The sequence below is a fragment of the Schistocerca nitens genome, chromosome 1, assembly GCF_023898315.1.
Source record: "Schistocerca nitens isolate TAMUIC-IGC-003100 chromosome 1, iqSchNite1.1, whole genome shotgun sequence".
NCBI classification, from domain to species: Eukaryota; Metazoa; Arthropoda; class Insecta; order Orthoptera; family Acrididae; genus Schistocerca; species Schistocerca nitens.
Window position 1 is genome coordinate 1,300,445,507 of NC_064614.1, and position 17,010 is coordinate 1,300,462,516.

General features: G+C 42.2%; 1 protein-coding gene across 2 annotated transcripts in view; it reads left to right on the forward strand.

Annotated features, from left to right (window-relative positions):
- LOC126202429 (mitochondrial import receptor subunit TOM22 homolog) overlaps positions 1-17,010 on the forward strand; it is a 59,576-nt gene that overhangs the window by 16,713 nt on the left and 25,853 nt on the right. For both annotated transcript variants that reach the window (XM_049936866.1, XM_049936865.1), the window contains 2 exons: positions 1,057-1,168; positions 1,299-1,426. In XM_049936866.1, the coding sequence (XP_049792823.1) occupies positions 1,057-1,168; positions 1,299-1,426 (240 nt within the window). The remainder of the gene's footprint in view (positions 1-1,056; positions 1,169-1,298; positions 1,427-17,010) is intronic.

The window sequence follows — 17,010 nt, forward strand, 5'->3', positions numbered from 1 at the left end:
CAACTTACTTTGCGGAAAACATAATGATGTTCGAAGTCGTCAGTTTTTCCACGACAAACGACTTTCAACAACTTATTATATGCATAATTGTTGCAACTGATTGCCTGGGATATATATATGAATTACAAAAAACAAATACTAAAAAAAAAGTTGCATGGTGTGAGATTCGATCCGGCGACCTTCGGATTACAAACCCGAGCGCTTACCGCTGTGCTGCGATGCTGTGGAAAATTATTAATCGTAGAGAGTATTTCACCACAATGGTTTCTTTTAACTGTAGATTTTCTCGACAACGGCTGAGAAGTGCATCTTGGTGCTTTGCCGCATTACACCTCTGGCCATGAGCTTTTATTATGTGCAGTACGAATCGAATCTGAATTTCACAATTGGTGGCTTCCCCTTGTTAGTAGACCACTTAGCCACACGTCAGAGATATTTACAGCAGTTCAATGTTACGTATGTTATATGACTGAGCAACAGTTGGGATTCCCTGCCTTACTACAAATAAATTATCGACACTGATACTCTGTTTTCACTGCTTGGTGTGTATTGGAATTGACCTGCTAAATTTGCAGTGAAAGTGTTGCCAATGGGCACTAGTAGGGTGATTTCCTGGTTGCATCCCGCAACACATTTACAGTTCAAAGAAATGATCCTTCCACTTCGAGCACTGACTGTCTCCTCTGCCATTTTGCTAGTGCCATACTGGTCAATTTCTCATTTCCCTGAATACATGAGGGGTGTGTGTGTGTGTTTCCTTCAGCCTTGCATTTCCTCTTTTCTGGACGTCACTTCCACTATTGCTTATTGCTTAACTGTTTTGTTGTGGTCACAAAAAACTGTGAATATCAACATTTAATTACTTTGTCTTAAGTAAAGTATAAATTTTAAAATTAAAACCGGCTATGTTGTGTCCACTGGCCTTGTCTTTGGCTGCACAGTGACTGGAAGAAAGTTATTGCTGTAGTTACATATTTTGTTAATTTTGTAAAAGTTTATTTCTATTTCCATATTAACAGTCTTAAGTCTGACACATGATTATTATTGTTATTTCAGGATCTTGATGAAACTTTGGCTGAACGATTGATGGGCCTAGGTGAAATGTTTCCAGAGAGTGTTCGTAATATTACATACTCTCTGGTCACTGGGACCTATCAGGGAATAAAAGGTTTATAATTACTCCATTTTGTAATAATTTTAATTCAACATTTTTAATCTGCTTAAATAATGCCAGTGTTGTATATTTGATAAGAGGAAAAGATTTATGTACCATTTGTAATCCATAATTTTGATTACAGGTCTTTACAGCTTTGGGCGAGTTGCAACATGGCTTTTCTTCAGTTCCTCAGTAATCCTGCTTGCTCCTGTCATTTTTGAAGTTGAAAGAGCTCAGATGCAAGAAATGCAGCGTAGCCAACAAAAGCAGGTGTGTTAAATTTTTGATTCAGCAGATATGATGGGGTACCATAAGGAGTTAGAGTAAACCAATCCGTGCAGAACCACCTGTCGGCTTTGATGCGCGACATTTGTTGTTACGTGATGTCATGTTTGCAAAGCATATTTGAAATGCTTTGTGTGTGGGGATGACATTTGTCTGTTAGCGCTTTCTAGAGCTGAATGCCTATGTTCGGGAATTATGTTAGTGAGGCGTTGGACTTAGTGACGTAGGTTACTGGAAGTTTGTTTTTGTTGGCTTGTCAGCAAGTTGTTGTAATGGTATTAATCATTAGCTACTGATTTGTGTTTCGCTTTGGAAATGTTAAGTCACTGTGTTCTTAATGGTTAGAAATTAATTTTTTAGATTGTTGCTACTTACAATGAAATTAAACAAGTTGTGTATTAGTTGTTGCTGTGGGTGGTGATATTACCATGACAAATATCTGCATTAATATGGCCTCATGGTGGAATTTTGAAGTGTGAACAGGGTGGTGAATTAATGAAATAAACAAATAGTTGCTACATCTCCAGCAGGAATGAGTTTATGGTGGTGTCATTCTGACAGTATTTGGAGATAGGTTAGGATAGATACCTGGTTTGAGAAATATAGGCAGGATATTATTTTGTTGATTTGTTATTACTGATGTTGCTTGTCAATTGCATTTTATGCCCATGAGACAGGTGTGAGATTGGTTTCATGTTTGTAGGGAGGTTTGCTCAAAGTTTATAAACGACAGGACAGAGGCGAATTTAAAAATTTTGCACCCTAGGCACACCATATTATATGCAACCCCCCCCCCCCCCCCCCACCTCTCCAAAAACAGTTTTAAATAATAACTATTAACAGATCACTTCACATTTGCTGTTTTGGCTGGGAGCTGTTTCCGTACTCTGTGTTGTTCTGAAGACACGTCAGCGATCTAGTCGCGCTCAATCAAAATGTAGTATCTTTCCTAAACTGTATTTGGTGTACAGCAGCAGATAAACTTAAAACTGCATCGTATTAACACATTCTTCTGTTGAAAGACAACAGAAACGAACACAATGAAAATGACTTTTCTTCTATCGCCAAAAAATTTAGCAGATCGTGTAGGTGACAATGGATTTTTGTTATACATTCACTTTTAATATGTTCTTTTACACAAAACCAGTGAAAATTAAAATGAAGTTGTGTTACGATCTAAAAATTGAAGCGAATGTGTCGGACATTAGAAATTAATATGTACTTTTACAGAGATGCATTAACAATTAAAATTGAAATTGTTTTATGATCTAATGACTTAAAAAAACACGTTTGATATTAATACATGATTCTATAGGAAAACGTAAGAAATGAAATAAAAGATTTCGGTGCATGAACTAATAACTAAAGACAAACACACACACATAACTGGATTTGCTATTACATAATAATTAACATGTAAAGCATTAGGGGCTGTGCAGCTAGATGCTGCATAATAAGTGTACACAATACCTTTAATCCAGGGCTGAACTGTTTTGTACTGCAGCTACTACTCTCACCGTAGCTCTTTCTAACGGTATTAGCAAAGCTTTTACGTATTTATCGATAGAACTGAACTACGTTATTTATTAAGGGGCTCCGGAAAGGCTCAAAATCACGAAAAGTTCAATTTTTACTTTTTTGTGTTTTCTGAATCTGCAGACTATTACCTTTTAATAGATATATAATTTATTCAATTCCGAAGACTACAACTATTTTTAAATTTTTTTTGAAATGTGTTCTACATGGGCGTGACACACTGTGGCGCTGTTAAACTGCTGTCAAATGGTGTTATTATTAACGTCCGTGTTCATCAGGTACATTTTAGTGATGTGAGATAAAGTATGTGTTGTGGCTAACCTGTGATGGTTCAATATATATCGCTGGTGTGATTGTCGATTGTTTCATGTTTATTTACTCTGTCGTTATCTCGAAAATATTCGTAATTAATTCTGTTTCTTGAGTCTCTGTTTTGTTGAAGTATAATAATGAGTAAAAGTAAAGTTATTAGAAATCCTCTGAAGGCTTTTAAGAAAAGGAGAAATGTTGGAAAGCCAAAGGTATGTGTTATTACTGTAAACAATAAAGACGATGAAAATCCTCAACATAGCTTGTGTCCCAAAGAAGAAGACAGTTGGTGTAAATATAACAAAGGATTGCTAACTGGTGAAGTGTACACTCATAAGCATAGTCTGCCTCATGCAATAATGGAGGTGATAAAACCTATTTTCAGAGACTTAGCAGCGCCTGAACTGTTGAAAAAGTGTATTCACGGAAAAACTCAAAACCCCAATGAAAGTGTAAATAGTGTTATATGGTCGAGAATCCCCAAGACTGTATTTGTTGGAATAGAAACACTTCACTTTGGTGTGTATGATGCTGTTGCGACTTTCAATGATGGCAACATTGTAAGGTGCAAGGTATTTAGAAATATGGGAATGAAGATAGGTTCTAACATGGTACGAGCGATGCTTGCTTTAGACAAGGAACGCCTTCGGGCTGCAGACAGGGCTGTAAAGAGTCTAGAAATACAAGCAAGAGTAAACAGGAGGAGGAACAAGAGGAAGCTGGAGGAGGTGTTTGCAGAGGATGAAGATAATCCATCCTATGGACCTGGAATGCACTAAAAAGTTAATCCAATCTTTGTCGCTCGATTCCCAAAACTTTTATTTTCTCATACTAATTACATGTTTTCTAAGGATCTTCCAAACATATTTGTTTCAAACTTTCAGTAAATGTTACACAGTACCTTCTGCATAATTTAACACAGCCTTTTTCCAAAAAACTGTATATTTTTGAATATATAAATAAAAAATTGCAAAAAAATGTTGTGAATTTTCATTACAATTGAAAAAAAATCATCTTTAATAACTGAACTAAAATTTTGTAAAATCCCTGTGTTAAGTTGTAGCCCATATTCCAATAAATAATCTGTAAAAAGTTCAACTTCCTACCTCAAATACTTTGTGAGGAAAGATGTAATTTATAAGCGTTATTTTAACATTGCAAGTATAGGGCGTTCCGGAGCCCCTTAACACTTTTTCATCTGAGCGATCTCTCCGATAAGATATATATTTCTGCGATAACTATACATTTCAGCCGACACCAAGAATACATATCAGTTGTAATGTAAGACAGTATCAGCTTATTGTTTAGTACTGTCGGGCGCCTTCGGTCACGTCTACATGTAACGAAGGTTTAGTTGCACGTCCTGCCATTGGCAATTGTATAATAACAGATAATACGTAGTTTGTAAATCGAATGAATGTGATCGTAGTTGTAATAAAAAACACATTATCCTAAATTTTTAAAACTAATGTGAATAAATAAACGAACTCGCCAGACAGCAAAGATTTCGTCTGGCTTTGACGGCAGAAAACTCCTTGATCATATCTTCATAGTTCAGTCTTTTAAGAGCCGAAAACGAGCATTCTGCCAAACAAATTGTAAATGCCATATATATAAATATTTAAAGAGCAATGGCAACATTTGGAAACACAAATTGTAACCTCTCCTTTCATAAAAATTTACTCATTTCGACTGGTATATCACTAATCTCAGAAATTTTCAAAAGTTCTATGAAATGTACACATTCACTAGGGAATGTAGGCTATATCTGTGTCATATAATGCTTGGAGTTTTGCTGCACATTCAGCAATATTGTCAGGTGAACTTAATGTTACCAAAAACTGTGGAGTAGTCCAACTGTGTTCTATAGATTCCCTTCCTCATCACTAACTTGGTGTACAAGTTGTCGAGTACTGGGAGAAATGTTTAAACTCTAAATTTTTTCCTTCCAGTCAGAAAAATTTCTTAAGTCCGCTTCTTCGTCATCATGAAGTTTGTGTTTTCTTGATCTTCTATAGGTGCATTCATTGTCTATATCAGTCACCATCTCCATGGATTTATTTTCATAATAGTTGAACATGCCACGAATAGATGCAATAAATACTACAAGTGATTCATATAATTCATGCACTATGTTAGTATCAATATTTACACTTTGCAATTTCAGATTAATGCTATTTAATCTCTGGAGTATGTCCTTCCAAACAGTCATCATGAATACTGTTTCTAGTCTGCTTAGGTGATTCAATAAAGCCAAAGTGCCATTTCATCCAAGTGGTTTTTCAAACGTATTATTGGTAACATGTGTGAGGGGATTGATAACGCTCTCCCAGTTTTCATATGCTTCCTCTCTTGCTGACAAACCTGTTTCTGATAAACATTTTTTACCTTGTTGCTTCCTGGTTTGAAAGTAAGTTTATCCCAGTGCTGTGTAGAAGCAGAGAAAATATTATATAAACGTTTTGCACTACATTGAAAAATGAACATGCTTCCCAATAACAGGTTGCAGCACTAGTGCCAACTAAATTCAAAGAATGTTCTGCACAAGGCACATAATGCACTTTCCGATTTTATTCTTTAATGCGTGCCTGCAAACCAGTGTAGGTTCCTAACCTATTGCTAGCATTGTCGTGTGACTGGCCTCTACAGTCAGTGATATCAATGGAATTTGTAGACGGGATGTTTAGTATGGCCTCAGCTAAGTTTTTGGACTTGTGTCCCCGGTTTGGCAAAAATAGAAGGAAACATCACCATTCTCATTCACATATCTTAATATGAAAGATAATTGATCAATATATGAAATGTCCGCAGTAGAATCTACTGTTATAGAGAAATATTTTGCCTGTTTTATTTCACTTATGATAATTCTTTTTATTCGTTCAGAAAGAAGCTCTAGTATTTCATCACAGATTATTGGAGAAAGATAACTTGTATGTCCTTGCCCTGGATTTCCATGTCATTCAATGTGCTCTGCGAAAAAAGGATCAGATTCAGCTGTAAGTTCAAGAGACATCATAAATTGGCCATTATGTAATGAATGAATGGAACCTTTCAACGTGTCCACATAGAAGAGATCCACAACTTGTTAGCGTCTTCACTTGTGCAAACACCCTTTTAAACACACTGCGCCAATAAATTTTTTCTGTCTCAATATATGACACAAAATGGTTATGTATTGTTCCAAGTGACTTTTTTTTCTTGTGAAGAGTGATAACTCAGAATTATTGTGTTAAAGTGAATTGTAATGATGAGATAAAATATTAGAAATATTTTTCCCATCTGCAATACCATTAGTAGCAATCGTGGCCTTACCTCCTAACAATCTACATGGTGCATAAAAAAAAAAAAAAAACCAGCACTGGTGCTATACTAGAGTACACCAGAAAATCACCCAAAGTTGATTCACCATTTAAAAGTTTAGGGTAAAATACATTTTTGTTCAGATATCTGATTTTATCATCTATTGATCATGCATTAGAAAAATAACTGTTACAATTTTGATTAATACCATGTTATAAGAGAACATCGATTGTTGCTTCATTAACACACCATTCTGCAGGATGATCACTAACAAGGTTATTTCTTTTTGTAATGTCTGACTCGACACTTAGTTTTTCGTGAAACTCGAAATCAGGAACAGTTTGCTTTTCATCATTTTTAATTTTTGTTTTGTCTGTATTTACTTCTTTTACAACAGCTGCAGTGCCAGAAATATCATCCGTACTACTTGAACTTGAAGTCAAACCAGCAACATTTTTTGTGAAAAATTTATCTACTTTGCCAAACATTTTTAGAACATTGGCTTCTAGTTTTCACCTTTCCTTCGATAATTTCAGAAATGCTGCCCCACTTAATTTTGTACACACACTGTTATTCATGTTAATGCACTTACAAAATTGTCAACCAACAGTCAAAACAAAAGAAAAAAAAAATGTAAAAGGAAAGAAAGACTGTATCCAGTTTCAATCGTACTAACTGCACGTGAGCACAGAGCTTTTTACTTTAAACATGGTGCGATGAACTGACAAACTCGGATCACTCAACATCACTGTGTATGAAAGAACGACAATGCAGAATAATTTTAATTTCATTGTCAGTGAACAGTAGAAGCACACCTGCCGGCTGGAATTTGTCTCTTAAAGAAAATGGGACAGTCCCTTTTTTAGCTTCTGTTTCCCATGTCGTCGGAATATTCTAGACACTGTCTTTCTGATTTAAAAAGCAAATAATTTTTGCAATTTCTCGCAGTGAGGTGTTCTGGATTGATTCTTATCCCACTTATTCTTACAACATTTTAGTGGTTTCTGTGGGCAGAGAAGACAAGACTACAAAGTTTAAGTAGGCTTGTTGGTAGTTGATGTGGTGTTGTCATTTGTGTGAATACTGCTGTTAGGTCTACACGCAAATGCACCTTTTGTTCCAACATAAAATAAAAATAACTGTTCCTTGAAGAAAAAAACTTAGTTAAGCAGCTTAATATAAAATTTGCAATCCCACGTAGTATTTGATTGCTCAGAGTGGGAACTTTGATATCTTGCAGGGTGGAAATTGAGAGCCTTCATTTGGAAAGGCAGTGATGCAGTTGGTGCAGTAGGAACCTGGATGTGGAAGGGCTGTTGCTGCAGGGGTTGAGTGTTCTGATATCATATTTAGAGTGGTGCTTCCCGCTCCTTTCCTAGAGGGCTCATGGCTTTTTCATGGGTTCACGCTTGCCACACACAAGGCGTCAAGCTGTTGCGGCCCTTTTGTCCTTCCTGTGCTGCATTTCCTTCCCCATGTCCTTTCCGCCCTATCCTCGCTCCTACCCTCCCCACAATCTCCTTCCCTTCTGTGTCCTTACTTTCATCAGCCCAGATTTCCTCCTGGTTTCTGCTATTCCTTCTGGTTTTAATTTCTCTTGTTTTTTCTCATTCATCTTTCCTTTTCAGTGTTTTTGGTCCCCTTTTGGGGTTTGACCTCCCCTTCTAAATTTTCTCTCTGTAGTGTGAGCCAACTGCAGAGCACCACCATAGCTAGAGTCTTTGGCATGTGGACTTACTGCCTATTCCATCTGTTCCTCAATGCCGTTGTTCTTAAATGCTCTATAACCAGCACAGTGGCCAGATGTGTGGTGGGGTCATTACATATCCTTTTGATTGAGGCACTGACAACATGGGAATCACACTTAGGATATTCTGAGCTGTTGCCTAGGCATGGTTGTTTCCGATTCTGGAGAATCTGAACTCCCAGCAACGGCCGCCGTGCCAGGTAACTTGTGCTATGGCTGGTTGGTGCCCAAGGGGAGAGCCCCTGATCGGAGTGGGGTGTATCTGGGTGGGCACTTTGCGTATGAAATGCAGCATGCTTAAAAAAACTGTTCTTCTGTGGCTATCTCTTTAGTTGACAATGGATCTTCTAATGCTGCTTCTTATGACCTGCTGCCTTCCATTGCATGGCTACACACTGGGAGGAGGGCCTGGCTTGCTGGCTTGGGTAAACTCTTTCCCCACTACCAGCTCTGCACCAGTACTGACGGAGAACACTTTCAAAGCCACCAAGCCATTGTTTTTCATGGAACCTGTCAAGGATGCTATTGTGCAAGTGGACTCTGAATAAGAGGTTGTCAGGTTTACTGTTGATCAAACTACTTCTGCTGTCCGCTCTGTGGTCCAGAACTGATGAGGGACTAAGGGCCAGTCTGGAATGGCAGATAGTTAATTTCGTTCAGCATGTTCAAAAAGGCCATAAGGAAAACGTGTAAATAAAGGCTCCTTTATTCTGACATTTGAGGGGAGACATTCCCAGAGGTCGTCAAGCTTGTGTGTTATAACTGTGGTATAAACCTGTATGTCTTGCCACCCACAAGGTGTTCTCGGTGTTTGCATTTCAGGCACAGGTCTTTCCACTGTACAGTGGCCCATCCGTGCGGTGAATGTGGGCACCCATTCCATGAGGGGAGCCCCTGTCTTTCCCATTCATTATGTTAATTGTCATGACCACCACTCTCCACGCTCCACATATTGCTCAGTTTATAAGAAGGAAATGAAGATGTATGAGTAAAAGTCCCTTGATCAACCTACAGTGAGGCTCCCAGAGAGAGAGAGAGCTGGGGGGGGGGGGGGGGGGGAGGAGGAAGCAGAAGTACTAGGACAAGGTGCCAACTCCCCCTCAAGACCTGAGTCTGACCTTTTGTTTATGGATGTCACCCCATCCTTGTTGGTGACGGATGGTGCCCCGACAGTGTGTGTGGCTTTGGTTTATTTACCTCCCATTTGGATCCTCATTCCGTTATTCAGTGGAACTGTAATGGATCTACTGACACCTTCTGGAGTTGCAATCCTTCATTTCCTTTTACTCTGCAGCTTGTGTCATGCTCCAGAAATCTCATTTTACTGATGCTCACTCAGTGAGCCTTTGCGGGTTCCATGTTTTATTGGAACCAGGTTGGCCCTTTGAGGGCTTCTAGTTGTTTCCACATTGGTCCATACAGACATTGTTAGTAGATGGGTCCCCCTTTGTGCCACATTGGAAGTGGCTGCCATCCGGGTCCACTTAGAATCTACGGTCACTATTTGCAATCTCTCCCCCTCCTGACAGGCCACCTATGCCCACTGACCTAGTTGCCAACTTTCAGCAACTTCTCCCTCCCTTCCTCAGCCTTGGGAACTTAAATGCCAATCACCTCTTGTAGGGCAGTGCTTTGTTGTCTAGTGTCAGTTCCTCCTTATAGATCGATTTGTCATGGATCACAACTTGTGATGGTTCCCCTACCCATTTTAGTGTTGCTTATGGCACTTTCTCTGCCATGGATCTTTTGCTTACTTCCTCTCCCTTGCTCCCTTCCTTACAATGGTCACCACATGGTGACCACTGTGATGGCGACTAGTTCATGTTGATTTTGTTATTCCCTTCCCACCTCCCAAGTTCCAGTTTGCCAAACTGACCTTTCCATCACACTGGCTGACCCCTATATACCTCCCAGGTTGTCTACCCCGTATTTGTCTGGTTGCATTAATGTTTGTCAATTTGGTTTTTTTTTTTAATACCAGCCTAGAATTCAGATGAATTTAGTTGGTAAGGACATTTTTATAGTTTTTTTGGTTTTTGTTGTATAAGATAGTAAGAGTGTTTATGCACATAATTTTCATTGATGTGTGGGGGGAAAAAGTGGTATTGAATTAGTTTTTTTAGGATTTGTGTGTTCAGTTGTTAATTGAAGCTCATAATTATTAGTTGATATTGGTGGTCGTCATAGAGTATGTTGTTGTTTTGTTCAGATTAGACTTTCAATAATAGTATTTGTATGGAAGTGAAACATGGCCGATAAATAGTTTAGGCAAGAAGAGAATAGAAGCTTTCGAAATGTGATGCTACAGAAGAATGCTGAAGATTAGATGGGTAGATCACGTAACTAATGAGGAGGTATTGAATAGAATTGGAGAGAAGAGAAATTTGTGGCACAGATTGACTAGAAGAAGGGATCAGTTGGTAGGGCATATTCTGAGGCATCAAGGGAGCACCAATTTAGTATTGGAGGGCAGTGTGGAGGGTAAAAATTGCAGAGGGAGACAAAGAGATGAATACACTAAACAGACTCAGAAGGATGTAGGTTTGACCTCCATTCTTCAAAATTTTCCCGAAGAGCGAGCCAACTGGGGAAGGGCGCCTTACATGGTGCATTGTGTCTATTGGCATTAAGATCTTTAGCCCACTTTCTCATCGTCACATTGCAGTGCCGCCCATTCTCCATCTTTGGCGAGGACACCTTCCTGGGTGCGTTTTCCACCATGCACTATGCAGTGTCACTTTCTGTGTTGACGACAACCATGGACTTCTTTGCACCTGATATCCAGCACAGTAGCCAGTCCGTTGTGGTGGGGCCACCCTGTACCCTGTTGGTTGTAGCCCCCTGACCACACAGGGATCGCTCTGCAGATGCCTGCGCCGTTAACTCCCCACGTATGCCAAGGGGTAGATGCCCATCTCCCTGGGGTATCGGGACTCCCGGCAATGGCCATCCAGCCAGGTGGTCTTAGCTGCAGCTGGGTGGCGCCCGTGGGGAGGGCCCCTGGTCAGAGTGGGTGGCATCAGTGCGGATGACATGCGATGGAGCGTAGTCAATCATCTCTTGTTGGTGGTGAAAGACCAGCAGTCTCTTAAGTGTTCACGAGCTCAATTCAATGCACAGAAGTAAGACCCCAAATCGTTCCCCTCCCAGGCCACACCATGGGAGAAACGTCAGGCTGAAGATGTCAGCAGATCTTATTCGCCCCTTGTGTGTTTGAGAGCTGATGGGGAATCTTTCATGACGATGAAGCCTCAGTTTTTTGTTGAGCCTTTAGAGGACAACTTTGGGGAGGTGGAGGGCTTGAGCAAAATGAGATCTGGGTCACTCTTGATCAGAACAGCATCCTCTGCCCAGTCACAGGTGTTACTCGCTTGTGACAAGCTGGGGATGTTTCTGTAACCATCACGCTCCATAAGAGCTTTACTATGGTCCAGAGTATCATATTTCACAGGGAAAGACCAGCAGTCTCTTAAGTGTTCACGAGCTCAATTCAATGCACAGAAGTAAGACCCCAAATCGTTCCCCTCCCAGGGGAATCTTTCATGACGATGAAGCCTCAGTTTTTTGTTGAGCCTTTAGAGGACAACTTTGGGGAGGTGGAGGGCTTGAGCAAAATGAGATCTGGGTCACTCTTGATCAGAACAGCATCCTCTGCCCAGTCACAGGTGTTACTCGCTTGTGACAAGCTGGGGATGTTTCTGTAACCATCACGCTCCATAAGAGCTTTACTATGGTCCAGAGTATCATATTTCACAGGGACCTTCGTTTGCAGTCTGACGAACTGCGCGCCAGTCCAGAATGACAAGGTGTAAATTTCATCCGGTGTGTCCACCAGGGTCCAGTGGATAATGAGGTTGCCACCAGTGCCTTCATCTTGGCCTTCGAGGGTGACACATTGCCCGAGAAGGTCAAGGTGATGATCTACCGCTGTGATGTAAAGCCCTATATCCCTTCCCCGATGCGGTGCTTTAAGTGCTGGAAGTTCGGCCATATATCTTCCTGCTTTACTTCCAGCATCACATGTCAAGATTGCGGACACCCGTCAGATCCCAATACTCCATGTGCCCCGCCTCCCATCTGTGTCAACTGCAGAGAGCACCATTTTCCTTGCTCGCCAGACTGCAGGATACTCCAGAAAGAAAGGAAAACCATATAGTACAAGACCCTGGACAGACTGACCTACACTGAGGCTAAGAGAAACTTTGAATGCCTGCATCCTGTGCGTATGACATCGTCTTACGCCGCTGCTACAACAGTTCTGGCACCATCAGCTCTGCCGACTGTCACCTCTGAGCCAGAAGATTACACCTGCCCCCTTGATGGTGGTTGTGGTGGGTGGGGGTATTCCTCTTTATGTTGTTCCTGCGTTCTTGCACTACCTACTTCAGGAGCAACCCCCCCCCCTCCCCCCCCCCCCCCCCGCCCCCCCGCCCCGCACGCAAACCATCGGGGATGTCAGTCCCAACTTTTAAGCCAGAGAAGCCTAAGTCTTCTTCGGCTTCTCTCGCTAGGAAGGGGCCTTGGCTGTCAGAATAAGGACGACACAGGAAATAACTGTCTGCAATGTATATCTTCCTCCAGATGGTGCAGTACCCCCGAATGTATTAGCTGCACTGATTGACCAATTCCCTAAACCTTTCCTACTTTTGGGAGATTTTAATTCCCATAACCCCTTGTGGGGTGACGACATGCTTACTGGCAGAGGCAGAGATGTCGAAACTTTACTGTCTCAGTTCGACTTCTGCCTCTTAAATACTGAGGCCGCCACACATTTCAGTGTGGCTCATGGTAGTTCCTCGGCCATTGATTTATCAATTTGCTGCTCAGGACTTATCCCATCTGTCCACTGGAGAGCACATGACGAACTTTGTGATAGTGACCACTTCCCCATCTTCCTGTCACTGCCCCAGTGTCAGCCCCACGGATGCCTGCCCAGATCAGCTTTAAACAAGGTGGACTGGGAAACTTCCACCTCTGCTGTCACCGTTGAATCTCACCCACATGGGAACATCGATGTGATGGTTGAGCAGGTGACTAAGACAATTGTTTCTGCAGCAGGAAACACTATCCCTCGCTCTTTAGGGTGAACGAGTGTAAGGCAGTCCCTTCGTGGTTGCTGGAAGTCGCTGAAGCAATTAAGGAACATCGGTGAGCTCTACAGCGGCATAAGCGGCATCCTTCCCTGGAGCACCTCATAGCCTTAAAACGGCTCTGTGCCTGCGCTCGCCAACTTACCAAACGACAGAAACAGGAGTGTTCGGAGAGATAAGTCTTGACCATTGGGTGCCATAATTCACCTTCCCAAGTCTGGGCAAAGATCAAACGTCTTTTCGGGTACCAGACCCCAACAGGTGTTCCCGGTGTTACCGTAAATGGTGTGTTATCTACTGATGCAAACGCGATTGCTGAGCACTTTGCTTGAGCCTCTGTGTTGGAGAATTACTCCCCAGCCTTTCACACTCTCAAACGGTGGCTGGAAGAGAACGTTCTCTCATTCACTACATGCCACGGTGAATCCTATAACGCCCCATTTACAGAGTGGGAGCTCCTCAGTGCCCTTACAGATTGCCCCGACACAGCTCCTGGGCCTGACCAGATCCACACCCAGATTTTTAAACATATCTCATCTGACTACAAGCGACATCTCATCATCTCCAATTGGATCTTGTGCGATGGCATCTTTCCATTGCAATGGCGGGAGAGCACCATAATTCCAGTGCTCAAACCTGGTAAAAATCTGCTTGATGTGGGTAGGTATCGGCCCATCAGCCTCACAAACATCGTAAGCTGCTGGAACGTATGGTATGTCAGCAGTTGGTTTGGGTCCTGGAGTCACATGGCCTACTGGCTCCGTGTCAGGGTGGCTTCCGCCAGGGTACCTCTAGTCTGCCATTCGAAAAGCCTTTTCCAGTTGGCAACACCTGATTGCCGTCTTTTTAGACGTACGTAAAGTGTATGACACAACCTGGTGACTTCATATCCTTGCCACATTGTATGAGTGGGGTCTCCGGGGCCCGCTCCCAATTTTTATCCAAAACTTCCTGTCTCTCCATACTTTCTGTGTCCAGGTTTGTGCCTCCCATAGTTTCATCCATATCCAGGAGAATGGAATCCCGCAGGGCTCTGTATCGAGTGTCTCTCCATTTTTAGTGGCCATTAATTGTCTAGGCAGCAGCTGCGGACCCTCCATCTCACCTTCTCTGTGTGCAGAAGACTTCTGCATTTCGTACTGCTGCTCCAGTACTCATGGTGCTGAGCGTCGCCTACAGGGAGCCATCCACAAGGCGCAGTCATGGGCTCTAGCCCACAGCTTTCAGTTTTCAGCCACAAAGTCGTGTGTCGTGCACTTCTGTCAGCGTCATGTCGTTCATCTGGATCCGGAACTTTACCTTCATGACTGACCACTCACTGTAGTGGAGACACATACATTCATATGACTGGGTTTTGGCGCATGATTGATTTTGCTTCCTCATCTTTGTCAGCTTAAGCAGAAGTGCTGGCAGCACCTCAATGCTCTCCGTTGCCTGAGCAACACCAATTGGGGTGCAGATCGCTCTACGCTGCTGTGGCTCTACAGAGCCCTTGTCCAATCCCGAATTGACGATGGGAGTGTGATATATGGTTCAGCAGCACCCTCAGCATTGCATTTACTTGACCCTGTGCACCACTGCGGGGTTTGACTAGCGACAGGATCTTTTAGGACGAGTCCGGTGACCAACACACTTGTGGAGGCTGGGGTACCTCCATTGCAGATCAGATGTGCACAACTGCTCGCCAGTTACGCAGCACATATTCGTAGTTCTCCTGAGCATCAGAATTACTGTCTCCTTTTCCCACCTGCAGCAGTCCATCTCCCGCATTGGTTGCGCAGGTCGGGGCTAACAATTGTGGTTTGTGTGCACTCCCTTCTCTCCAAACTGAAGTCCTTCCCTTTACCACCACTACTTGCGGTCCATTCACGTACATGTCCATAGTGTACACCTCAGCTGCAGCTTCGTCTAGATCTTTCACATGCCCCTAAGGACTCCGGTAACACTGCGGCTCTCCGCTGTCACTTCCTCTCAATTCTTGACGTGTTTACATTGACGGCTGTATGGCTGATGGTTGCGTTGGCTTTGCCTACGTTCACAGTGGCCATATTGAACAGCATTCTTACTCGATGGCTGCAGTGGATTCACTGCAGAGCTGGTGGCCATTTCTCGTGCACTTCAGTATCTCCGTTGATGCCATGGGGAGTCTTTCCTTTTATGTACTGACTCCTTGAGCAGGCTGGAAACTATTGACCAGTGCTATCGTTGTCATCCTTTGGTAGCATCCATTCAGGAGTCCATCTATGCCCTGAAACGGCCCAGCCGTTCAGTCGTGTTCGTCTGGACCTGTTGTCATGTCAGAATCCCAGGAAATTAACTTGCTGACATGATGTCCAAACAGGCTACACAGAAACCATTTCTGGGAAATGGGTATCCTTGCAACTGACCTGCATTCATGATTATGCAGCAAGGTTTTTTTAGCTATGGGAGATGCAATGGCAAAATCTCGGTACACACAACAAACTGCGAGTCATTAAGGGGACCACGAATGTGTGGAAGTCCTCAAAGATGGCCTCTCACGGGACTCGGTGGTTCTCTGCTGACTATGCTGGCTATGCCTGGGCGACCCACGGCTACCTCCTGCACCGTGAAGACCCACTTCAGTGTTGGTGTGGCACCTGGTTGACAGTGGCTCTTATTCTTCTGCTCTGCCTTTCTGTGGCTGCCCTGCGACTTCATCTTCGGTTGCCGGACTAGTTTCATTGATTTTAACGGACAACATCTCATCGGCTGATTTGATTTTACGTTTCATCTGTGAGGGTGGGTTTCATCATTCAATCTGAGTTTTAGCTCATGTCCTTTGTCCCTCTGTCTCCTCCATCGTAGTGCTTTTAGGGTATAGGTTTTAATGTGTTGCAGGGTGGCTGGCTTTTCCTTTTCATGGTCGGCCGGCCACGGTAATCTGCTTCCTTGTTTTACTCTCTGTTTCTTACATCTCTCTGTTGTTTTCTTGTTTCTTTTGTTCTTTTTAGTGTTCATTGCCTTTCCTTCGTTCTTGTGGTTCTTCCTTTCTTTCCGTTTTGTGTTATGTCTCATCTGTTTTATTCTCGCACTTGCGGCATTGTTTTATTAGGAACAAGGGGCGGATCACCTCGTAGTTTGGTCCCTTTGCCCCTCTTAAACAAACCAACCATATACAAATAAAAGTAGTTCAAAAGAAAAATGCCTTTTTCATCCTCCACAGAAAAATCCCACTTATATATATGTATCAGTTTTGGGTTCTCTGTTGTTGTTTTTAGACCTTAACCTTTTACCTTCAGTGTAAAGAAGAATGTCAAACATGTATCATATTTTGAATGAGCCGTATTGGATTTAAGATTTTCAGACTAAAAAATGAAAGTGTGTTTATTTTTCCTAATCTATGCTTGTAACATTAAAGAATTAATTACAGTGTCAATTTAAAGTAGGTTACACTTCTTAACATACACAATCTTTTCGTAACAGGTGATTTTTTTTTTGTTTTTTTCGTGATTTTGTATTATATGTAGTACACCACTCAAAGCACAAAATGGTGGTGCCTGCATGTGGTTCATGCCACAACGCAAATCTAACAGGTGGTGAGAGATGTTGAACATATCAGTATTCCA